The 26693-nt window shown below is 39.2% G+C and overlaps 1 protein-coding gene across 3 annotated transcripts; it reads left to right on the top strand.

The window, feature by feature from the left end:
* The first annotated feature begins 13 nt into the window (after positions 1-13).
* SLC39A6 (solute carrier family 39 member 6) lies at positions 14-26693 on the top strand. Of its 3 annotated transcripts, XM_049901908.1 has the most exons (12): positions 14-458; positions 593-690; positions 2622-3120; positions 3253-3446; positions 4932-5115; positions 5931-6100; positions 7408-7626; positions 16067-16172; positions 19866-20243; positions 21435-21515; positions 22803-22993; positions 23705-26693. In XM_049901908.1, exons 1-12 carry the CDS (start codon positions 212-214, stop codon positions 23855-23857), a joined length of 2520 nt encoding a protein of 839 aa, XP_049757865.1. In that variant the 5' UTR covers positions 14-211; the 3' UTR covers positions 23858-26693. The 3 variants fall into 3 exon arrangements, with proteins under 3 accessions (XP_049757865.1, XP_049757864.1, XP_049757866.1); XM_049901907.1 differs by having other exon boundaries at positions 2622-3446; XM_049901909.1 differs by lacking the exons at positions 14-458; positions 593-690 and adding an exon at positions 1033-1122 and having other exon boundaries at positions 2622-3446.

Genomic DNA, 26693 nt, shown 5'->3' with positions numbered 1-26693 from the left:
CCCCCGCAACCTCTCGAATTGCTATAGCCCCGGGCGGCAGCTACTTGTTCCCGTCTTCCCGGCTGTGGCTCAACGCACAAGCTCGGCTTCCGCTTTAGGAGCGAAGACCCGATCGGAGTAGCTGGGACTCTCCAAGGAGACCTGGGGCTCTCGTACCAACGCAGTGTCAGGAGCATCCCGCTGCCCCTTACAGCCCGTGTCCCAGCAGTGGATGGGGCCAGTTCCGGCGGCCTTGACCAAGGGAACGCCCCCAACAGGTCTCCGCGCTCAGTCGGCTCAAGCCGCGCCTATTCCCCCAGCCCCCGCCCACCCCCCATCCCTAGGAGCCCCGCGGCGCCGGCGAACACGCGGACGAGCGGACCCGTCTGCCGGGAACCGGGTTTCGGAGCATCACTGCGCATGCCCCGCAGTCTTGGCAGGCGGAGGCGACGATTCTCCGCTGCGCTCACCGCGCGGCGGTAATTACTGATTGTCCTCGTGGTCCGGGGAGGCGAGGGTGCGTGGGGTACGGCTGCCCAGGGGCTCCGCCGCGGTACCTCCGGACGGAGGGACGGCCGGACCAATGAGGCTGCCGCTTCTCCGTGCCCTGTAGCGGTTTCTCGGAGGAAGAAGCACGGGGCCAGCGCCGCGCCCTCCGGACCGACTGGACCTACCCGCCGGGCCGTCGGAGTGCGAGGCCGCGCGCGGGAGGTGAGTGCTGCAGGCCGAGGAGAGGGGCGGCGGAGAGGGGAGCCCCGTCGGCCGGGAGGGCGCGGGAGGCCGACGGGAGCCCGCAGTGGGCGCCCGCTCGCCTTTGAGAGCCCAGTGTCCTTATCTGGCGTGCAGATGGGCGTCGGGGTCCACGGAGGACTTTCGGAGGAGACGGTTTGTACTTTTCGTCTCATGGTGAAGGTACTGACGTGTTTAAAAATAAAAAGCAAAGTTTTGTGCCCTCTTTTCTGTTTTTTCCACGCGCCTCTTTTCTCCAGGTCTGCTGTCCTTTCTTTTTTCCTCTAACACGCCGACGAGTCTGCGGCCGCTCTCAGAGCATCCTCTCTGGAGAGAGGCTGCAAGCTGCTTTGAGCTGCTCCCTGCGCCATCCGTTGGTGCTTGGCCGCACCCACCCCACTCCTTCCCTCTCTTGTGAGTGATTTTTTAATGATTCTCTTTTCTCGTTAAATGAATTGCCGCAACTTCAGGCCCCAAGGATTCTTCTCTCAGGGGTGTAGCCTCCATTTTCCACTTCTCCCAGTGTGATAAGCAGCAGTTATGCAGCATATCACTGTTTCTAGAGCACTCCACTCAAATTCATTTATGTGGGTTTCTCATTTACGCTGCAAAATGGATATTTAACTGGACTTTGAGACGAGGTGATGAGTGTGAGATGGGTCAAGGAAGAACAGCTGAAAGTGATAGAGCTAGATTGCCACAGGCCCTTGCTCTCTCACTCCAGAAATCCACCTCCGCTGCATCTTCTGCTGGAGGCAGGTGGGTTTGGCCACCATCACCATCCATCATTGGTGCTGGGCATTATCAGCTGGTCCTGAGCTATCTACCCACTTGTTTGAGTATACCTTCCTTGGCATAACTGAATTCTGCTTTTCAAGGCCCAACTCAATTCCTAACTCCTCTTTGGAGCATAGGCCCTTGGTTCCAAACAATGTTATGTGTAACAGTGATAGTCCATGATAAAACTTCAACTGTTCTGTAGCACAGTAAGAATATCTTGAGCTTTTCATGAAGTTTCATTAAAGGGGGACGATTTTGTTAACTATGCAGTAGTTCAAAAAGAATGAGATTAATCTATATGTGCTGACAATGAAATATGTCTGATTAATTGTTCAGTGAGAAAAAAGATCCCATTTGTGTGTTTAAAGTACACATATACTTGACTATGCACAGAAAATATCTTGAGGGATACACAAGAAACTCACAAAACAATACTTGTGATGGGTGAGATTGAGCAAAACCGCATAGAATTCCATTGAATCCCACCTCATAGTGACCGTATAGAACAGCATAGAACTTCCCCATAGGGTTTCCAAGGCTGTAAATCTTTATAGAAGCAAACTGCCACATCTTTCTCCAGCGGAGCCAACCACTAACCTTTCCGTTAGCAGCCGAGTGCTTTAACCACCGCACCACCATTGATTTTCTTACAAGGAGAGTGCATTAAAGAAACTTCAGTGTGAATTATTCTGAGATTGTCATTTTCAATTTTGGTGAAAGAAAAGGTTATTTTACAAAATCGGAATGTGGAGGTAGTTAGGGTTTTGTTTTGTTTTTAAGTTATTCTCAGTGCAATAAGAAGTTGCCAATATAGCTGTGGATCCCTCCTGTCTCAGAATTACTACTGCTTACAAAAAAAAAAAAATTTTTTTTTTTTTTTTTTTTTACAGTGCTGATTAGAGAGTTTCTTAGCACTTGGCTGCTCTCCAGTTGTTTCACATGTTTTAGCAATGCAAGGGGAGAACCTAGGACTCTAGTTCTCTGTCCTTCACGGTACCTTGTGCTAGACTGGTCTAGGTAAATGATGCTTTGTAGACTTTGATTGTTTCACTAGACATCAGTTCCTGCATAAGTTTTCTTAACTCAAATTGTTTTCTAAATGAAGACAAGAATTTCATTTCTGTCTTCTCCAGGAAGGTGCAATGGCAAGGAATTTACCTGTGATCTTGATCTCGACCTTCGTTCTGCTGGCCTGTGTTACAGGTCCCTCAGCTGCTTTCCCTCAGACCACTGAGAAAATTGTTCCAAACTGGGAATCGGGCATTAATGTTGACTTGGCAGTTACTACACAGCGACACCATCTAGAACAACTTTTCCACCGCTATGGAGAAAATAATTCCTTGTCAGTTGAAGGGTTTAGAAAATTGCTTCAGAATATAGGCATCGATAAGGTTAAAAGAATTCGTATAAACCATGACCATGATCATCATTCTGACCATGATCATCATTCTGACCATGATCACCACCCTGACCATGAACATCACTCTGACCATGATCATCACATTGACCATGATCACCACTCTGACCATGAACATCACTCTGACCATGATCATCACTCTCACCATAATCATGGTGCTTCCAGTAAAAATAATTGGAAGGGTCTTTGCCCAGACCATGACTCCGATAGTTCAGGTAAGGATCCTAGAAATAGCCAGGGGAAAGGATCTCGCCGACCAGAAAACATCGATGGTAGAAGTGTTTTAATCAAGGATGGCATTGGTGCTAGTGAAGTGACTTCAACTGTGTATAACGCTTTCTCTGAAGGAACTCACTTTCTAGAGACTGTGGAGACTCTGAAAACTGGAAAAGTCCTTAAAGATGTGAGTGGTTCCACTCCACCCAGTATCACAGAAAAGAGTTATGTGAGCCAGCTTGCTCGTAGGAAAACAAATGAATCCATGAGTGAGCTCAGAAAAGGCTTTATGCATTCCAAAAACGCAAATGAGAATACTCAGGAGGTAAGATGAGTGCTGTTCATTATTTTAATTAATGTATAGACTTATTTGTCCTGTTATTGTCACCTCTATCTATAGTTGTATGGAGTTTAAAATAAATATAATAAAATTGTAAGGTTATTAAAATGGGAATTTCTGCCTTCTCAGAAATGCACTTAGTCTAATGTGTACCTTCTGTGTTGTAAACATTCCTGATACACAATTGGAGAAATAGTTATTGGGTAAGAATAGTGCTGTGTAAGATTTTTTTCATATATAGAATTTAAAATATTTGTGAAAAGCAGATATCAAAGTTATTTTTGCAGAAATTCTTCAAAGGTGAATATTATTAATAAAAAAACAGAAAATAGGGGGTTGAAAAAGCAGGAGTTAGAATCCGTGTTTTAGAGAAAGGTGTTGGTAGGAAGAACTAAAGAACACTAAGAACAGCAATGCCGCCTCCTTGGCAGAGAGATCATGATGCTTTTTGGAGTTACTGAAGTCGAGGCAACTGCCAAGAACATTGTGTTGGGCAGATGAAAAGGCTGGGCAGTGAGGCTCAGAGTTCATGTGGTTTTTCTAGAATAGACTTCCACACTATACACAATTTACCTTGGCAGAGAAATGTCAAGAATGAGGAATTAGTAGGTATACTTTAATAACCAAAACTAAACACTTCATTGAGACCAGCATATGACTGTCCTAATCCTGAATAATCTACTAATGATCATATCCATAGCAACACTGGTGATGAATTTTGTTCTGAGTATTATTGACTGAGAACTGAGGGAGTTCAAAGTATCTTTACAGAAGATAAGCAGGTGCTACAGCCAATTTTTTTTTTTTTTTTTAGGGTGGGGGCTGGGAGTAGGTTGGGTGAAGGAGATTCTCTTCAGTGAAGGTTGGCATCTAATTAAATTGCTGAAAACAATTACCTGCCGGTACAGGTTTGTTTTATTATCTAGTGTTGCTTTCTGTAGGAGTAATATGCATAATTTAATATTCTCTCATTATAGAGCATTTTGCCAGGTATGTGGACAGAACTGAGCTAAGTTTCTGCAAGTAGGGTCATTGCCAGAAAAGCAACATGTCTTGGGCTTGTTTAGGCATTAGTATTAAAACAATTTATTTCTCAATCTCTATGAAACCCCATCTCGAAATTAAAGCTTATTTCCTTAATAGGTTTATATAGTGAGTTAACAGGCTTGTGAATGTTCTTTGTCCCCAAGCTTGTTCCAGTGGAGGTTTTTTCCCCAGATGACTGATGATGTAACTGCTTTTCCCAAGAAGAAGTAGGCAGAAGTGGGATACCACCATTGTGACATAGTTTCTCCAGTAGCCTGAGACAAGTTCTGAAGTTCTCAAAACAAAAGTTGATTTTAACTTGCATTAACTTAAAAGATAAAGAAGTAGCCACATTAGGAAAGGGGTGTTGTATTAGCTAAAAGCTTTTTTGGATTCTCTAATGGGAATGCCTCTAGGTGATTTTCACTGCTTTGTTTCCTTCAGTGTTTCAATGCGTCAAAGCTGCTCACATCTCATGGCATGGGCATCCAGGTTCTGCTGAACACAACAGAGTTCTACTATCTCTGCCCAGCCATCATCAATCAAATTGATGCTAGATCTTGTCTGATTCATACAACAAGTGAAAAGAAAGCTGAAATGCCTCCAAAGACCTATTCTTTACAAATAGGTACAGTTGTCTTTTTCTAACGTAAAAATAATTTCTAGTAGATACATTTATGTTGTACTTTTTTTAATATTTACATCAACCTCTTCATTTTTCAGCATCGTTCCAAATATATCATCTTAATTGATCCCTGCCCCGAATGTGAAGACAGCAAGTGATCGTAGTCCCCACAGTTAAAAAAAATAAAACTTAGATTGTGACTTGTCTGAGGTCATCCCACAGAAAGTGTCAGGGTCTTATGATATTTGGGCTTTTTATGTGATATTACACTGTTTAGAGCAGCGTCAGTCTCTGCTAGTTAGGGGCCCAATTTTGGTATCTTCTTACTGATACAAGCTCTGCTGTTAGTGTAGCGTCATCTTGCTCCAAAACTCTCAGAAAGAGGTGCTTTGTTTACTGCTGGAACAGAGCTCCTGGTTTCCTTCTCTTTTTCCATTCCTTTTTTTTTTTTTTTTTAACTTTTACATCTTTCATAATTTAGCTGTTATAGGAGTCTGAAAGCTCAGTTCCCGAGTGAGCTGGAGTTCATCCTTGGTAATCATATACATATTTTTTCTCCTTTCACCCCCATTATTGGCCTGGAAATTTTTCTACTAGGTGCATTCTGTTTACATGGAGGGTTCTTAAATATCAGATTATTAATTTGAGCCAGCAGCAGATTTCTTGGTTATTGCTCTATTAACATAGTCTTATTCATACTAAATTTGTAATTCTTTAGCTTTCCTACTTTTCAGAGTTGCTTTATGCTACTCCCTGAAAGTATCTCTTTTAAAATTTGTCAGTATTATGATTTTCCTTTGCTGTGTTTTGTTTGACAGCCTGGGTTGGTGGCTTTATAGCCATTTCCATCATCAGTTTCCTGTCCTTGCTGGGTGTTATCTTAGTGCCTCTCATGAACCGGGTGTTTTTCAAATTTCTCCTAAGTTTCCTCGTGGCATTGGCAGTTGGGACGTTGAGTGGTGATGCTTTTTTACACCTTCTTCCACACGTAAGTATAGTAATTTGTCTGATTGGCGTATTATTTAACATTGAAAAAATTGTGGGTTTTTTTTTGGTTTGTACTAGAATTCTTTGAATGGATGCATGTAAAAGGTTAGGAATTTGCTTTAAAGCAGTCAGTTTTAAAATATGTTTGGTAACGGAAAGCTGCATTTTTGTTTTAGATCTTAGCCCATGTTCGTGTATTTTTTTGCTCTTCTCTTCAAGGAAATTTATAAAACAAACTAGTTTTAAGTTTTTGGAACCCTGTAAATAAAAGGAGACAAGTTTGCTCAGATATTAGTACTGTGACAGATGGCAGTGATATGAATTATCTACTAACCTGTTAGGTTAATTGCCACAGAATAAAATACATGATCCTTCATGTGTACTACTCAAGAAAGTTAACATTTTTCTTCAGAATTGAATTTATGGATGTATGTAGAGATTTACACTACATGACATGAGTGAATCCTTGAGTAAAAGAGGCTTGCCAACGTGAATTTATTTTTTCATTTAAGTATTTAGGATTAGGTACTTGGGCAGAAAATATTTGGATCTCAATTTTTAAATTTCCCTTAGAGGTTTGCAGCTAAGTAGGAAAAGGAAACCACTCCATTCCCAGAGCACTACAAATCTCATCATACCCCATTCAGTAGTAAAAGAAAACTATTTTGCTATGCTAAACTCCTGAATCAGGTGTTCAGGGGTACCTGCTGCGTGTGGATGGGGCGGACCCTGAGCCCCCCTACCCCCTTTGTTAATGTATTCCACACCTGATTCCCTAAGATGCAATAGTAGTAATTACTTTTGCACTTAGCAACAGGTTGCTGGGGCAATGCATTTGGATCCCAGGTACCTGCCAGGGCTCATTGCTACACACAGACTAAGCTTCTTGTAATCATACCAGTGATATTGGTATGGGCTTTTCAGTTGGGGTATAAGCAGTAGATGCTATGTTCCTGTTAATTCTAAAGTTTTCTGTTATTTATGGTCATGGTAGCTTGTCATACATCAAAAAGACTCACTATATATTATGAGGGTCATTGGGGAATGTATGCCTTATCTGTCTGTAGACTAAACAGACCCACCTATTTATTAAGCACCACGGTATGTCATATACATTAAGCTCTATGTTGCTAGCTGCCTATTGGTTATTTTATTTTTAATGTCCTAAACTTCCCCCTCAACTCTGAAGTATGCCATTAATTGCCTAATTCTGAGTGTTTTCAAATTTGACCTATTATCTTGGTCCTTTCTTCTGACATACTGTATGAAACTAATGAATTTATAAAATACATATTGTTTTGTCTTTAGTCTCATGCAAGTCACCACCATAGTCATAGCCATGAAGAACCAGCAATGGAAATGAAGAGAGGGCCACTTTTCAGTCATCTGTCTTCTCAAAACATAGAAGAAAGTACTTATTTTGATTCCACATGGAAGGGTTTGACAGCTCTAGGAGGCTTGTATTTCATGTTTCTTGTTGAACATGCACTCACATTGATCAAGCAATTTAAAGATAAGAAGAAAAAGGTAAGAAAAAGTATACCGAGTACTTCTTATGATCTGACATTTATTCAGAGTAGTAATCTAACTTCACTTTAAGAACAACTTATGCAGAGTATATGATCCTCATTTGAGAGTGAGTTCAGTACATTCAGGGTACTTTCTGCGTCCCGAGGTGTTCATGAAGAGCGGTTTTGTACCTTGAGAACCCTGCAGTTTTTTGTCTTTATTCCTCTCAAACTCGAGAGAAGAAACACAGGATGAACGTGTGCGTGAAAGACCAACAAGGTACCAGCAGGGCCGTGAAGATCAGAAGCATCATGGAACCACCATTAGTATTGATTGGAGGTTATGCTTAGTTGTCATTAACTCATTGACCAAGTAGCTGAATATTCTGTTTTGTTTTAGAGGTTATGTGACTTTTATAAACTTGCTTTTTGCAAATTACCCCCAGAAAATACTTTGAAGCCAAACAGTAGGCTCTTTATTTCTGATTTAAAAAAATACGTTTCGAGTTGCCTGTGGTTATCTGCCTTTTATCTGGTGTTATCTAGAAAGTCGGTCAAAATAACCTGTCAGAGTAAAATATTAAATTTTTTTTTTTTTTTACCTGTCAGAGTAGAGACTCTTAAAAATGACATGTATGTATCTCGGATATTTAAATTTAACTTGAAACTTATTCGTACCACTCATATTCTGGTCTTTTGATTGAGACCAAGATCTTCTTTGAGTTGGAATTGTTTATCGTTTATCTTTGACAGCTGTGCTCCTTCATCTACAATTTTCAATTTTGGTTTCTCTAAAATTGATCAAGAGGTTATACACTTGTGAAGCTATTTTGAGTATAGAGGTTAGATTTTGAAAATTTTAAAAATTTTATATGGTGGTTGCCTTACGTAATTTGATAGCCATTTTTTAGCATCTTGTCTTTGAGTCTTTCAAAAGCATTAAGCCTAGTTTTCATAGTAGTAACTGTTTTCATCGTTTGAGCAATATGTAATTGTACAATTATAATAACAAGTATAACTGGCATGAAGACATATGAGGCTATACAGCTTATTCTATTTTCTTTTAATTGTGCCTTAGATGAAGGCTTACAGAGCAAATTAGTTTCTTATCAAACAGTTTTGTGACATTGGTTGCCAACCCCGTGACGTGTCAGCACTCTCCGCTCTCGACCCTGACTTCCCCATTTCCATTCATCTAGTTTTCCTGTCCCCTCCTGCCTTCCCATCTTTGCCACTGGGCTGGTATGCCAATTTAGTCTTGGATACAAGGTTGAGCTACGTGTATGGTTTGTTTTATGGGCCTGTCTAGTCTTTGGCTAAAGAGTGAACTTCAGAAGTGACTGCATTACTGAGTTAAAGGGTGTCCAGGGGCCATACTCTTGAGGTTTCTCCAGTCTGTCAGACCAGTAAGTCTGGTCTTTTTTTGTGAATTTAAATTTGGTTCTACACTCTTCTCCAGCTCTGTCCGGGACCTTCTTTGTGATCCCTGTCAGAGCAGTCAGTGGTGGTAGCCAGGCGCCACCTAGTTGTGCTGATTCAGTCCAATAGAGGCTTATTCAGGTGATCTTGATGAAGCAAAAGCACGTGTGTGAACTGGAGAGGGGCCTCCTAGTCCACCCTTTGAATATTTGTCCTTCTGGATTTTACCCACCACGCGTCTCTCAGTTTGTAGTTGGAAAATATGATCTTGGTGGTAGAAAACGACACTGGAGATTGAATGATAGAATTTTGCAAGCACAACGACTTATTCATTGCAAATACCTTTTTTCAACAACATAAATGGCAACTATATACATGCACCTCAAAAGATCGAAAGCACAAGAATCAAGTGGACTACATCTGTGGAAAGAAATGATAGAAAATTTCAATATTACCAGCCAGAACAAGGCCAGGGGCTTGTTCTGCAGAACAGATCATCAATTGCTCACATCCAAGTTCAAGTTGAAGCTGAAGAAAATTAAAACAAGTCCATGGGAACCAAAATACAACCCTGAGTATATCCCACCTGAACTTGGAGACCATCTCAAGAACATTAATGTTCAAAGACAAATGAATTGTGCGATGGCATCAAAGAAATCATAAATGAAGAAATCAAAAGATTATTAAAAAAGACTAAAAGAGATGACCAAAATGGATGTCAGAAGAGACTGAAACTTGCTCTTGAATGTAGAGTAGCTAAAGCATATGGAAGAAAAGATGAAGTAAACAGAATATTTCAAAGGGTGACTCGAGAAGATGAAGTATTATAATGAAACGTGCAAAGACCTGGAGTTAGAAAACCAAAAGGGAAAAACATCTTTGGCATTTCTCAAGCTTAAGGAACTAAAGAAAAAATTCAAGCCTTGAGTTACAATTTTGAAGAATCCTGTAGGCAAAATATTGAACAACAAAGGGAGGATTAAAAAAAGATGGAAGAAATATACAGAGTCCCTATAACAAAAAGCATTTGGTCAACATTCAGCCATTTCAGGGGGTAGCATATGATCAAGAACCAATTGTATTAAAGGAAGAAGTCCAAGTGGTACTGAAGGCCTTGGCGAAAAACAAGGCTTCGGGAATTGATTGAATACCAATTGAGATGTTTCAACAAATAGATACAGCACCGGAGGTGCTCACTCGTCTATGCCAAGAAATTTGGAAGACAACTACCTGGCCAACCAACTAGAAAAGATCCATTCCTAAAAGAGGTGATCCAACAGAATGCAGAAATTATTGAATAATATCATTAATACCACGCGAAAGTAAAATTTTGCTGAAGATCATTCAAAAGTGGTTGCAGCGGTACTTCGACGGGGTACTGCCAGATATTCAAGTCAGATTCAGAAGAGGACATGGAACGAGGGCTATCACTGCTGATGTCAGATAGATCTTGGCTGAAAGAGAATGTCAGAAGGATGTTTACCTGTGTTTTACTGACGGCAAAAGCATTCTACTGTGTGGATCATAACAAATTATGGATAACATTGCAAAGAATGAGAATTCCAGAACACTTAATTGTTCTCATGAGGAACCTGTACATAGACCAAGAAACAGTCGTTCAAACAGAACAAGGGGATACCATGTGGTAGAAAATCAGGAAAAGTGTGCATTAGAGTTATATTCTTTCACCATACTTATTCAGTCTGTACACTGACCAAATAATCCAAGAAGCTGGATAATCTGAAGAAGAACATAGCATCAGGGTTGGAGGAAGACCCATTAACAACATGCTGTATGCAGATGATGCAACCTTGCTTGCTGAAACTGGAGAGGACTTAAATAACGTATTGATGAACATCAAGGACTATGGCTTCAGATGGATTACACCTCAACATAAAGAAAACAAAAATCCTAACAACTGGACCAATAAGCAACATCATGATAAATGAAGAAAATATGACATTGTCAAGGGTTCCATTTTACTTGGATCCACAATGAGCACACATGGAAGCAGCAATCAGGAGGAAATCAGATGATGTATTGGATTGGGCAAATCAGCTGCAAAAGATCCTTTTCAAGTGTTGAAAAGCAAATATGTCACTTTGAGGACTAATGTGCGCCACACCCACGCCATGATATTTTCAATTGACTCATATGCGTGGGAAAACTGGACAATGAATAAGGAAGACTGAAGAAGAATTGATGCCTTCGAATTATGGTGTTGGTGAAGAACATTGAATATATCGTGGACTGCCAGAAAAACAAATAAGTCTGAGAAGAAGTACAGCCAGAGTGCTCTTTGGAAACGAGGGTGGTGAGACTTTGTCTCACATACTTTGGACATGTTATTAGGAGGGATCCGTCCCTGGAGAAGGACATTCTGCTTGGTAATGTAGAGGGGTCAGCAAAAAAAAGGAAAACACTCGGCGAGATGGATTAACACAGTGGCTGCAACAATGGGCTCAAACATAGCAAGAACTGTGAGGATGGCCCAGGACAATGCAGTGTTTCGTTCTGTCACACGTGGGGTCACTGTGAGTCCTAACAGACTCGGCGGCACCTAACAACAACAATATGGATTTTTACAATCAACAACCTCTTAAATTAGTAATTTTGAACCCTTTCTTTAGTGGACATAAACAGAGGGAAGAAGTGAAATAAGGACACCTATTCTTTATTTAGGAAGTAATCTTCCGTATTTCAGTTGCCCCAGTTACTTCAATTAGTTTGAGGATACAGCCTACTTTTTTAGATCATCTGGAATTATTTTTACTTTTAAAATGAATGATTGTTTTTAGTTTTTGTTTGTTTTTCTTTAAACTGTTTCTGGTTCAAGTATATAATTTATCTTGACATTCTGCTTTCAATTTTGTGTTCAGATTTTACTTAAACAGTGCTTTAACCTGATACTCTAAGAGCTAGGCTGCTCACTATTATGTGATACAGAGCAGTTTTTGCAAATCCTAGGTTGTAGCCTATTAGGGGGTTATAAAGTGGTGGCGCAGTGGTTAAGTGCTCGGCAGCTAACTGAAAGGTCAGTGGTTCTAACCCACCGTCCGCTCTGTGGAGAAAGAAGTGGCGGTCAGCTTCTGTAAAGATTACAGCTCTGGAAACCCTATGGGGCAGTTTTACTCTGTTAAGGAGCCCTGGTCCTGCAGTGGCTACCCACTCCACTGCTAATCAAAAGGTCAGTGGTTTGAACCCACCAGCAGCTCCGTGAGAGGAAAGACCTGGCAATCTGCTCCCATAAAAATTACAGCCCAGGAAACCCTATGAGGCAGTTCTTCTCTGCTCTATAAAGTCACTGCGGGACAGTATACAAAAATAACAATAAAAACAATTTGTGTCATGACCAATATTTTTAAATGCAACAGTAATATAGTATTTTACATGTTCTAAAGGTATCATTTTGTAAAACCAAATTGGATTATTTGTATTTAAGTGTGTATGTGTGTTGGGGTAAAATATAAAATGTATTTATTACCGTGGGTTGTAAAAAAAATTGATAATCTCTGTTGTGATACAGTAGTATCTACCAGGATATACGCTTTTTCAGAGTCAAGAACTCTCTTGTTTACTGATGCCTAGAATAGTTAAATAAATAAATAAATATTTTTTTTAGAGTAGTGTTTGGCTCATAGTAGGTGATTGATAAATATTTACTGAATGTGTGAGAAACATTAAATAGCAAATAAGCATAATTTCTAGGCAAAGACTTCCCACCAGAGTTTTACAAACACTACATGTTCTCTTTTCTTTTTAAAAATGTGTTGAGATTATCTTTTGTCAAGGATATCCAGATCATAGTGTTACTTGCTAACAGTTTTTAATCTCGTTTTCTCAAAAAAAAAAAAAAAAAAAAAAGTGCTCATCATACGGTGAGTGTTGGGAGCTCTCCAGGTCCATACAAGGGCATTTCACCTAGGATTTTCCTTATGAAATCCATCCTGCACCCCTGGGCGATTCTCTGTGTCATCGTTTATGGTCACCTGCTACAAATGCAATCTAAACTCTATCTTTAAACTAGGATCACATCTCATACCTGAGATGTATAGTTGACCCTTGTGATAGTTCATCCTCAAGCTTCCCTTCTACCAGCGAAGGTTAGTGCTCATGCTGGAAACCTGAGTCATCTACATTGCCCTCAGTCCCGTGTCCAATCACGTGGTGGTAATTCAACCCCCTAAATCCATCCAGAGCCTTTCCACTTCTCTCCACCTTTCTTGCTGTCATTCTAGTCCAAGCCATGCTTATCTCCCACCTGGGTGACAGCAGTTGCCTCCTAAGTGGCTGGCCCACATTTTGTTCTCCATTTCTTCCAGTCTAGTTTTCACAGAGCAGGTGAGTGATTTGTTTAAATAAAAAACTGATGAGGTTATACTCCAGTACTTAAAATTCTTTGAGTGACTTCCCATTGTTTTTAGGACAGAGTCCGCAGGTCTTGACATGGCTTGCATTGCCTTGTCTCCTTCAGCCACCCTAGCTTTATGAGGCTGACTCCTTCCTGTTTCAGGGCCCTCCCGCATGCTTTTTTCCCTTACTGGAATGCTGCCTGCCCTTCTCAGCCAGCAAACTCCTGCTCATCTTTAGATCTTGGTATAATGGCTCTTTCTCAAGAAAAGGAAGCCTGTCTTAAGGTGTCGTGTTACTATGTACTTCCATAGCACTTTGTATGATGTATCGACAGGTGTAATGGTATGTGCTTTCCTAGCACTTTGTATAATGTATTGACAGTTGCAATCAAAAATTGTATAATCATTATTTGCATAAAATCTCCCTCGTTGTAAACTCCATGAGAACAGGAGTTCTTGTTTTAGGTTATATTGCCAGCACCTAGTGTAGAGGACATTATAAGCCCTTAGTTAATACTTATGGAATGAAAAAATGGGTTACACCCACCCATCTGTCAGTTTGCCATACTGTGGTGGCTTGTGTGTTGCTATGATGCTGGAAGCTGTGCCACTAGTACTTCAAATACCAGCAGGTTCACCCATGGTAGACAGGCTTCAGCAGCTTCCAGACTAAGACAAACTAGGAAGAAAGGCCTGATGATCTACTTTCTAAAATTAGCCGTTGAAAACCCTATGGATCACAGCAGAACATTGTTTGACTCGTTTGCTTTGGACACGTCATTGGGGGTATCAATTGCTGGAGAAGTACATCATGTTGGTGAAGTAGAGGGGCAACGAGAGTATGGGAAATCCTTGGTGAGATGGACTTATTGGCACAGTAGCAGCAATGATAGGCACAAACATGCTGCTGGTAATTGTGAGGGTAATGCAGGGCCGGGCAACGTTTAGTTCTGTGTACGAGGTTACCATGAGTGAGACCCGACAGCCGCTAGCAGCAATAAAATAAGTTCTAGAGAGCCATTCTTCAGTACCTCAGTGCCAATGAGAAAAAAAGCACCAACAAAGGTGATTTAAGATACCCTGAATATATTATATTCACAAATATTTAAGTATTTTCTCTGTGTTATGGATTGAATTGTATCCTCCCAAGATATCTGTCAGCTTGGTTAGGCGATGATTCCCAGTATTAAGTGATTGTCCACCGTTTTGTCATCTGATGTGATTTTCTAATGTGTTGTTACCTGGAACATCAAATCCTAGGTAACGTCAAATCCTACCTCTTTGATGTTAATGAGGTGAGATTAGAGGCAGTTATGTTAACAAGACAGGACTCAGTCTACAAGATTAGGTTGTGTCTTAAGTCACTCTCTTTTGAGATATAAAAATGAGAAGTGAGCAGAGAGACTGAAGGACCTCTTACCACCAAGAAACAAGAGCCAGGTGAATAGCATGTCCTTTGGACCCAAAGTCCCCATGCTGAGAAGCTGCTTGACCAGGGAAGACTGATAACAAGGACCTTCCCCCAGAGCCAACAGAGAGAGAAGGGCTTCCTCTGGAGCTGGTACCCTGAATTCAGACTTTTAGTCTCCTAGACTGTGAGAAAATAAATTTCTCTTTGTTAAAGGCATCCACTTGTGGTATTTCTGTTATAGCAGCACTAGATGACTGAGACACTCTGTTTGAGGCATTATGGTAGAAGTATAAATATTTGTATGTTTGCTTTTAAAAGTTCTCATAAGCTAGAAATGTGCAAGTATTTTATATGCTGTTAGAGCTGGAATAAAATCTCAGGTATGGTGTGATTGCTGAAGTCATTCAGAGGTAACATAAGTAAGAAATCTGTTATTTGTGTGATGATTTTCATCATCTTGAATGTTATCTACGTTAAGTAGATAATATGCAGGTACCATTTTTCAGACAGGGAGCTTTATACAATATAAATGTTGCTTGGACTCAGATAGGGACAATATTTCAAGCATGGTATTTGAGATGGTTAAAAAGCCGACTGATAAATTCAAGGCTGATAGAGGCTTGTTTAAAAAGGGGAAGCTTGTTCATGGTGTTTTACTACAGGAAAAGTATTTAGTTTTAAAAACAAGTAAAATGTTACAGTATAGTTTTAGGCTTCAAAAATTACGAGAAGTATGAGGTTTCATTGTCCCAAAGAGTTATAGAGGAAACCAAATAATTGCATAGCAAATCACTGAATGACTAAAGGAAATGCTTCTAGCTTGTTCAGAATTGATGACCTAAGGCAGTGTTTCTCAATTTAACATCCATATGAAACACCTGGGGATCAGGTTAAACTCCACATTCCGTTTCATTAGGTCTGGGGTGTGTCTTGAGATGGTGCATTTCTTAGTGACTTACAGGGACTGCTGTGTTGCTATGTACAGACCACACTTAGAGTAGATGACCTAGGGAACGTTCAGGAACATTAACATGTGGCTTCTCTGTATATATTTGAAATTACTGAGATAAATTCTTCAACTTTCTGAACAATTTTTCTGCTTAAGACAGTACTAAATTCTGTACAAATAAAGGTGTAAGTCCTGCCTTTAGATGGATTTTGACAGAGAGCTTTTATTCTGCTGTCTTTTTCTGTATCTTTTGCTTAACTATTTATTTAAAACCATACACATAAGCAAATCAACTGTTTGAAAGTATGGCTTTCCCTTGCTATTTTAGAATCAGAAAAAACCTGAAAGTGATGATGATGTGGAAATTAAGAAGCAGTTGTCCAAGTATGAATCTCAACTTTCAACAAATGAAGAAAAAGTAGATCCAGATGATCGTAAGTCTTTATCAGACAATCTGAGGGCTAGGGAGAGCTTTAAAATTGCTCTATTGTTTGTTGGCAACTTGGATTATCTGGGAGAGATGGACTGTGTTGCTTTTTTTCTCTTTTTTTTTGTTGTCGAGAGTATACACAGCAAAACATACCAATTAAACAATTTCTGCATGTACGTTATAGTAACATAAACTGTATTCTTCAAGTTGTGCAACTATATTCACCCTCCTTTTCCAAGTTGTTCCTCCCCCATTAACATACACTCACTGTCCCCTAGGATTCCTATCTAATCTTTCAAGTTGCTGTTGCAATTTTAATCTCGTATAGATAGATCTTAAAAGAGCACAATGCTCAAGGCAGACGTACTCTTTTACTAGTTAAACCTATTATTTGTTTTTCAAGACTTCCGGGAATATTTTTGGTTTAAGGCTTAAAGATTATCCCAGGGCAGTAGTTTGAGAGGTTTATCCAGTCTTCAGGGCTCCAGAAAGACTGGATTCCATGAGATTTTGATATTCTGTTCCACATTGTCCCCCTTTTGATTAGGATTCTTCTATAGAATCTTTGATCAAAGTGTTCAGTAATGGTAGTCGGGCACCATCCAGTTCTTCTGGTCTCATGGCAAAGGAGGCAGTTGTTCATGGAGGCAGCAGTCACACATCCATATCTTCCTCCTATTCCTAACTCTCCTTCTTCCTCTGATGCTGCAGGTGAGTACATACCAAATGTTGTACCTCGATGGCTGCTTCTAAGCTTTTAAGGCCCCAGGCACTATGCAACAAACTAGGAGGTAGAACAGAAGCCCTAAACAAGTTATTACAAAGGTCAGTTAACTGGGATGTGCCATGAATCCAAGACCCTAAACCTCCAAACCAAGGAACCAAATCCCATGAGGTGTTTGGTTGTACATAAGCAGCCTGAGCAGCCACTCTTTTTTTTTTTTTCAGTCATTGTTTTAAATACATCTATCACACAACTTTTGCCAATTCAACTTTTTATGGGTGTACAACTTATTGACAGCAATTACATTAATTGGCTGTGCAACCCTACCTAATCAATGCGATTCACTGTAAACTAAATCTCAGTACCCTCCCTTTCTCTCACCCTCCTACCCCTTGGGTCTTTATACATTTGCCTTTTCTTGTCTTTTTATATAAGTGAGGTCATACAGTATTTGTCCTTTTGTAATTGACATTTCACTCAGCATAATGTCTTCAAGTTCCATCCATACTGTAGCATGTATCAAGACTTCATATTTCCTATTGGCTGAGTAGTATTCCTTTGTATGTATGTACCACATTTGGGTTATCCATTCATCTGTTGATAGGCATTTAGGTTGTTTCCACCTTTTGGCTGTTAAGAAGAGTGCTGCAATGAACATTGGTGTACGAGTCTCTTTTTGAGTCTCTGCTTTCAAGTCTTTTGGGTGTATATCTAGGAGTGGAGTTGCTGGGTCATATGGTAGTTCTAGGAAACCCTGGTGGCGTAGTGGTTAACTGCTATGGCTGCTAACCAAAGGGTCGGCAGTTCAAATCCACCAGGCACTCCTTGCAAACTCTAAGGGGCGGTTCTGCTCTGTCCTGTAGGGTCGCTATGAGTCAGAATCGACACGACGGCACTGAGTTTGGTTTTCTGGTTTATGGTAGTTCTATATTTAGTTTAGTTTTTTTTTTTTTTGAGGAATTGCCACAGTGTTTTCCACAAGGGTTCTACCATTTTGTACTTCCACCAGCAATTAGGTGAGTGTTCCAATTTCCCCATATTCTCGCCCATATTTTTTTTTTTAATCCTGGCCCACGAAATGGTATTTTGTTGTGGTTTCAATTTGCATCTCTCTGATAGCGAATAATATTGAGCATCTTTTCATGCCTTTGGTAGCCATTTGAATATTCTCTTCGGTGAAATGTCTATTCAAGTCCTTTGTCCATTTTATGATTAGATTATATGTTCTTTGTTGTTAAGTTGTCGAAGTGCCTTAAATTACTTTATTTTTTACATGTATATCCTTGTTAAGTGCTTCTCCCCACAAGGATACAAGCTCCTTGAAGCAGAGACTTTATCATTCTCTACTATATCCCCAGTGCCTGGCACAGAGTAGGTTGCTCAGTAAAGAGTTGCTGAGACTCAGGGGAGAAAAAAACTATTGTTGGAGCTGCGTACTTAAAATGTCTCCTGTCCACCCTGTTTTCCAACATGTCTTTCTGTAAAGAGCAAATAATACTCTTGCTCTCCTTCCTGCATCTGTTCATTCTTCAACCTTATTCAGTGGACTCAAGTGAAATGAGAGGAACTAGCTGCTGTAGAATTGAGCCACAATGTGAGGAATTCTTCCAAGAAAATTAGTACCAGTGTACAGGGAAAAGACAAAACCCCTTAGTGTTACAAGAGTAGCTGCTGAGGCTGGTTACCCACAGCCAAACACCTCATGGGATTTGGTTCCTTGTTTTGGAGGTTTAGGGTTTACCTGGAACAACAGAGGAAGAAGGAGAGTTAGGAAAAAGAGGAGGAAATGTGATGTGTGGCTAACTGCCTCCATGAACAACTGCCTATTCTGCCATGACACCAGAAGAAGTGGATGGTGTCTGGCTACCATTACTGAACATTTTGATCAAAGATTCTGTAGAAGAATCCTGATCAAAAGGGGGAGAATCCAAAGCAGAATATCAAATTCTTATGGAATTCAATCTCTCTGGAGCCCTGGAGGCTGGATAAACCCCTGAAACTGTTGCCCTGAGATAATCTTTAAACCTTAAACCAAAAATATCCCCTAAAGTCTTTTCAAAACCTAACTATAGTTTTAGCTACTAAAGAATGTCTGCCTTGAGCATTGTGCCCTTTTAAGATCTCTATATGACATCAGATTGACAACAGCAACTCAAAAGATAGGATAACCCTATAAGATAGAGTAGAACTGCCCCATAGAGTTTCCAAGGAACGGCTGATGGATTGAGACTGCTGACCTTTGGCAAGTAGCCAGATGCTTAACCACTGCGCCATTAGGTCCCCTAGGGGGCAGTGAGTTTATGTTAATAGGGGAGGAGCAACTCGGAAAAAGAGGGTGAGAATGGTTGCACAACTTGAATGTAATCAATGTCACTGAATTGTACAGGTAAAAATTGTTGAATTGGTGTGTGTTCTGTGTATATTCGCAACACCGAAAAAAATAGCAAATTATAAAAACAACTTTATTGTTGAAATTTACCTTTCTTTGCACAAGTATATAATAATTGCTTCTCGGTGATGATATTTCAGGTTCTTCTGTTCTTCCTTTAATTTTGCCCTGCAGAAAATAATACATCAGATGGGATTATGCATATTTTTATTTCAGTTTTTCAGTATTGTACAAGTCTTTCTAAAATACGCATATGCTTCTTTTATAATCATTAAAAAAAAAAAGCCGTTTTTAAAAATGTAGGGAGACAGAAGAAATTAAGGGAGAATCTGGGGGGAGTTTCTGAAGGTTAATGTTTAAAAATCATTAATGTCAATATGTTAGACCATTTAATTTCTAACATTTATGAAAACCTATTGATATTTTTCATCAGCAGTGATGTTTAGGTCTGAAGGTATATGTGAGAGTTGACATGCTTTAAGATACATTGTTGACTTTGTCAGTAGAAATGTTTGAAATGCATCCAAGTACATTTATAAAAAGACTTCAAACTTTGTTCCACTGTTTTCTGTGTTTACACCTAGGACCTGAAGGCTATCTACAAGCAGACACTCAAGAGCCCTCCCACTTTGATTCTCAACAGCCAGCAGTCCTGGAAGAAGAAGAGGTCATGATAGCTCACGCTCATCCGCAAGAAGTCTACAACGAATACGTACCCCGAGGGTGCAAGAATAAATGCCACTCGCACTTTCATGACACACTCGGCCAGTCAGATGATCTCATTCACCATCATCATGACTACCATCATATCCTCCATCACCACCACCACCAAAACCACCACCCCCACAGTCACAGTCAGCGTTACTCTCGGGAAGAGCTGAAAGATGCCGGCATCGCCACGTTGGCTTGGATGGTGATAATGGGCGACGGCCTGCACAATTTCAGCGATGGCCTAGCGATCGGTATCCATCTACATGTCTGTTCGTTGGTGGTTGACTGTGAAACTACACTACCAATTTTTAACTAAGAATAGGTTGGTTTAGATAAGGCTAGTATTGAATTACAGGGTTGTCAGAATGTTATTTTTTCTTTGGCTACTTTGACAATAAAGTATTCAGTAAATTAGATACTATTACACCCTAAGAACTCTGTGTAGAACATCACTTACATTGTAACTATCAAAACTTGTTCTTAATTTGCAAGCCTTAAGGTCAGGGTTTAACTTGGAGTATGTGTGAAGTTTTTTCCCTATACATTTAAGTTCCCTTATCTATTGTATAAACTGTATTTAATAAGGTAAAAGTATCTTTTCCATCATCCTTTCTTTTATGCTAAGGAAATTTTCCTATATTGGATAAGTTCAGTAACCGATCTCTATTCAAAGAATTACAGAGCTTCTGCTATTAAATTGTTACACCATAATTGGGACAAAAAAGAATGCTTACAAATTCTAGTAACTTGGTGCTGGGAGGAACCAGCACTGATCATAGAAATCATTACAGATGAGGCAGCTGAAGCCTGGAAAGGTGAAAGCTGCTTGCCCAGGCATGCAGTACAGTTCTGCAATTAGGCTGAGATGAGCGCCAGTGTGGTGCTTTCTCGTAAGGCAGCACTGTACTGTGCACAGTATAAGCAGATGGGGGATGTGCAAGTGCACAGTCAGGATTTATAACTGATCCGCTGTCTGATGTGCTTTTTGACAGAGGGGCTATTTGTCTTAGACTCTACGAGATAGTGAAAGAATGAGTACAAATATAATTACATAGTGATGCCTCTGAGCCCAGTGAAACACAGTTACACTCTTGACTGCAGAGTTTTTCCAAATATTTTAAATCAGTTTAGTTTATCTTCTTAAATAAGTGTTTTTAGATGGTAGCAGTTACTTCTTAGCTTTGTATAAGATTATTTAATCATTCTAAGGCATAGTTGAACCTTCCCTTTTTTATCATACATGCTCTGCTCCTTTGGGAAAGTTAAACCTAATTGAATGTAATTACTTATAAAGAAGATATAGAGTTGAGTTGGGAAAGTTCTGTTTATTCACAATTAGAATACGGTTTGTTTCTTTTACCTTATTTTGTATGCTGGTAAGATTAAACAAAAAAAACATAAAAAAATAATGTAGTCAAATTTTATTTTTGATTTTTACACAGGTGCCGCTTTTACTGAAGGTTTATCAAGTGGCTTAAGTACTTCTGTTGCTGTGTTTTGTCATGAATTGCCTCATGAATTAGGTGAGCGTACCATAGAAACTGTATTTGCCCGGTGGATGGAATGTCCTGGTGTCACTGGCTTCTGCTAATGATAGTTCTGGCAAGCTTCCTCATAACTTTGATGCCTTCTCCTAAAGTTTGCTACCATAGTTCACTTTTTTTCTCACTGAGCACAAGTTGGTTTCCAGTCAAAATTCTGATCCTATGAGTACAAGTACACAGTTGTCTATGTGGGATTGCCTGAAAGGCACCTAGACCCCCTGCCTCATCCTCGTCCCCTACCAGATATCTTCCTATACCAGCATACAGGTGATATCAGTGATCAGTCTCTTCCTGCACACACTATGAATAAGATCACAAGATACAAAAGAACCATTTTCTATTAATAGAAGTTGGGAAAGAATCTCATTGGAGCTGGAGAAAATGGAAGTTGATGAGGTGTGTTTTGAATATTTCTTCTGTGTCACCAGAACTTTAAACATAGATACCTGTTATAAGTTCAACCTTATCCCTCATACTTTCCCAGAGTTGTTCTGGATCTCAGTTCATGTCTTTGTTTTTCTTTCTGTAGACACATACCCCGGACACTGTTATCGCTTTTGTTCCTTAGCATGTGTTCTGCCATTCAGGATGCTTCCCAGCTGCCTCTTCAATGTTTGTAATCCTTCAATGTCTGATTTATGTTCCACATTCTAGGTCCTTAGTGCCTTGTGAAAGCTCCGTTAACTATTACAACCTTCCTTTCTCTTTTCTCCTTTTATAACTATAATGTAAGATACTTTAGCTCTTAATTATATGCTGCCTTTATCATTTGCCAGAAACCCTGGTGGCATAGTGGTTAAGAGCTATGGCTGCTAACCAAAAGGTCGGCAGTTTGAATCCACCAGGCGCTCCTTGGAAACTATGGGGCAGTTCTACTCTGTGCTGTAGAGTCACTATGATTCGGAATGGAATTGACGGCAGCGGGTTTGTTTATCATTTGCTGATAATATCACGTGTGTTCTCCACTCCCCTTAACCCTTCGCAGCCAGTGATAAGCTCCTTGAAGACAGTGTACAGCACAGTAGTACGTTCTTGATATTTATTGTTCATTGACAAAGTTGGAAGACTTACGAGAAACTTCCGAAAAATGACATGTTAGTTTATAGAGCTGTTAGAGTGATTAACCCTGCTTTAACCCTGGGTAATTCTTAATTTTTTTTTTTCCCTAAAAAATAGAATTTTCTTAAATCTGGAAAATCTTTTGGAGTATATGTCTTAAAAAAATCATTTTTCAATTACTTTATCCCTTTTTGTTTTCTGTTAAAGGTGACTTTGCTGTTTTACTCAAGGCTGGTATGACTGTTAAGCAGGCTGTTCTTTATAACGCCTTGTCAGCCATGCTGGCATATCTTGGAATGGCAACAGGAATTTTCATTGGCCATTACGCTGAAAACGTTTCTATGTGGATATTTGCACTTACTGCTGGTTTATTCATGTATGTTGCTCTCGTTGATATGGTAAGTTTTTAAAGGTCATATTCCTAACAAAAAAATAGAGAAAATGTTTGGTAAAATCTCATTTAAAAAAAAAAAGATTTTAGATTAAACACAGTAGTAATTTTTTTTTTTCAGTCTGTATTCAACAGAGCAGAGTATAGAATACAAATTCTTTAGAGTTTATCTTTTTAGATTGTTGATCACAAGCCTACCTTTACTCACCTAACACACACCAAAACAAAAACTCCAGGAGGCACAAAAATACCTACCAGCTTCTGATGTCTTTCTGAGAGTGGAAACCTCACACAAACCACACATCGTTGGCATGCTGTGTGTACTTAAGAATGCTTAAAGACCCCTAATTAATCGACAAAGGAATCAGACCCTCTTGTCACCAAAGTCCACATGATAATCCCAGCCTGTATAATTGCTAAAACTGTATTTTATTTAGTGTAAGGTTTCCATAGTGATCCACATGCTGTGTATTTAGTTCAGAAACACAGGTAGTAACAAAATCTTGCCTTGCTCAGCACACCATCGTTAATCTTTGTTAAATTGCTGGGAAATGCTGTGGAATATTATAAACTAGAGTCGGTTTGTATGTGGCCATGTTTTAAGGAATTGACTCACAGCATATCTAGTTACAAATTAAGCTAGTATATTATCCCGTACATTTTTTCAAAAACTTATCTGTGGTTCTGGAAACTTGATTTTTTTTTTTCCCCCTTTAAGGTACCTGAGATGCTGCACAATGATGCTAGCGACCATGGATGTAGCCGCTGGGGATATTTCTTTTTACAGAATGCTGGGATACTTTTAGGTTTTGGGATTATGTTGCTTATTTCTGTATTTGAGCATAAAATTGTATTTCGTATAAATTTCTAATGACAATATAAATGCTAGAGTAGCTTAAGAAAAGCATTGCCATCTATAGTTTGAATAGGTCATAGGGAGATGAGAATTTGTATGCTATAATATGCAGTGTTTACGGTTAGTGTAGTTTGTTTTTTTGTTTTGAATATTGTCATTTGTTATGCTTATAAGGTCAATTATGGTGATAACATAAAGGTACATTTTAATATTTAAGTTATTCTATTTTGGGAATATAAGCTATATGTGCATTTCACCACTATTGCCAGTTTATTGTATAAACAAGAGATTTGGCATGACGTGTTCTGTATATTTCAGGAAAAAATGTCTATAATTCTTTTTCTTAGAACTAATTTAACACAGTAATTCCCATGCTGGATTTTAAACCTCTGAAGAACTGCTGGAGTTTAGGAGTAAGAATGTACCCGAAGCCAAAGATACCAAGGAAACTTGTACTGGATTTAATCTAGGAAATGAGAAGAAAAGAAGAATCTGTGAGGGTTGGAGAGGCATAGATTTCTTAATCATGAAATTGGTTATAAAATAAAAGGGGGAAAACACTTAGATTTAAGTGGAAAAAAGCAAAATTAATGAAGTATAGAGTCCATTCATCAACATTTTTGTCCCTTAAAAACATAGCACTTTTATATATTAATTTAGTTGTACATTTAACTTTGTAGAATAGAGAAGTCTAAATATATTTAATGAATTTAAGCAATATATCAATTGACTAAGAAATGGAAATTAAAATATACCAGATAAATTTATGTATTGCCAGAAGACCTAGGTAATGAGTTACGTGATTAATTGGATGTTCTGGTTTACCAAATGTCACAGTATTAGAACTTTGAGATATTTGAGGACATTAAAACCATACTGAATATAATTTGACTTCTTAGATTCAGAAAGTACTTTGGTATCTTTCAGAGCTTCAGTGTTGTCATTATGAGCAATTGTCATTTTATAATACTGTAGACATACTAGAGCTGTCTGTGGCGTTCTCTAGATGTTGCTTTCTAAAAAATAAATTCCCCATGTCAGCTTGATGCCAGGTGTCTGATTTTCTGAAGTCAACCTAGATTGTAGTATACTTATCAATTCACTTATATTATTCTATGAAGTGGCCTTATTCAGTTTTTAAGTTCTTCATCACAGTTTGTTCCAAGCCATTTCTAACATTTTTAACAATCACAGCCTAATGCTGGAAAGAAACGTTAATACTCTACATTCTAAAAAGAATCAGTTGCCAAGACCTCACCCCACCCTTTTAGAGCCGACTAAGAGATGGCTGAACCAGCATTCTTGTTCCACAAATCAAGTGGAGGGGGATGTAAGGGTAACAAGAATTACTTGGATTTTGGATGTCTACAAGGATGAGTCATTGCTTTTTCTGGCTAAATAATTACTCTGCTTTAGAAACTCACAGGCCTAATCTTGTATACCTCAAGATGAATACAAGGTGAGGAATTTCTTGGAATATCTGCAGATGTTCCTCTAGGAGTCTGAAGAACACAAAGACTTGTACCTAGGTCTTTCATGAAAATTCTGAAGGTCAGAGGTGTGCTGTACCAGCCAGAAAAACAAGATGAATAGGAACCATGGTTCCCAGTCAGTTCAAACTCAGTGGGTATGTGGCAGGAAATTTAAGTAGTTCCCATGACTGGGGGAGTGGAGACAAGGAAGATGCAGAGCTATAGGATATAGACCAAAAGCTGGTATTTTGAGAGGAAAAGAAATGACGGATTAAAAAAAGGGAAAGACAAAGCATCTGGAATGAAAAAGGAGACACAGAGGTACACTAGATTAAAGCAATCATAAAAGCAACCTATGTAATTGAGAATTTAATATGGATTAATTTTCTGAGAAAATACAAATGTTCACATAAGAAAAAAATAGGAAACCAATGACTGTTTAAAAAAAAAAGTTATCAGCACATCGAAATTCCCCCATGCCCTTCACCAAGGCACAAGACCCAGTTTATAGTAAGTTTTACCAAACCTTCAAGGAATGCCTAAGTCTCCGATCTGTGCATATAGTTTCTGGGATTAGAAAGAGAGACAAAGCTCATCATCTTCAACAAAGTCAGTGTAACCTTGATGCCAAAACATTGTTGGGAAAGGTAATGTGTTGGGCCCTAGGAGATCCTACACATTCTTGCTGGGTATAGCAACAATGCTGGGTCTATCCTGACCATTCCTTGGACCATTTATCAACAACCTTGAAGGATGAGGTGCTGTCTCTGTCTGAAAACACAGGCTTTGTATGAAAGAGAATCCTCAAGGTCAGCATTTCTCAACTGCTACCTGGTGCCTGCTCCCCTGGGGTTTGGGAGTCAAGAGAACTAATGCAGATGATGCTGGCACTGTTTGCTATGCTGTGAGCAACAAAGTTATTTGTCTCTGACTCAAGAGTCTTGTTTCTTCTATCAGCATCCATGAAACAGTAACAAGCTAACTCTAGTTTGTAAGTAGTATGAAATTCCAGACCCAGTCAAAACCACATGAGGATAGTGTAGGAAAAAGGATACAGATACAAGAATTGAAAATAAAACAGCAAATCATACAGCAGTATATAACGTATTATGAGCCAGTAAGTTTATCCCAGGAAAGCAAGGATGGTTCAACTTAAGAAAATTTGTTACCATAATGTACCATGTTACCAGATTAAAATGAAGAAAAATTACATAATCATAATTGAATCAAAATTTAATAAAAATGTAATAGGATTTTTAAAACTTTAGCATACTAAAAATAGACTTTTTAGAATCTAGGAAGATTATCAAAAACCTACCTCCTTGAATACTCCCATTCTATGAAGTCAAGGGCTTAAGGAAGAGTAATAGATGGGGGGA

This window comes from Elephas maximus, chromosome 11 (genome assembly GCF_024166365.1).
Source record: "Elephas maximus indicus isolate mEleMax1 chromosome 11, mEleMax1 primary haplotype, whole genome shotgun sequence".
NCBI lineage: Eukaryota > Metazoa > Chordata > Mammalia > Proboscidea > Elephantidae > Elephas > Elephas maximus.
Note: the sequence above shows the minus strand (reverse complement) of the source record. Positions and strands in the feature narration are given on the sequence as shown.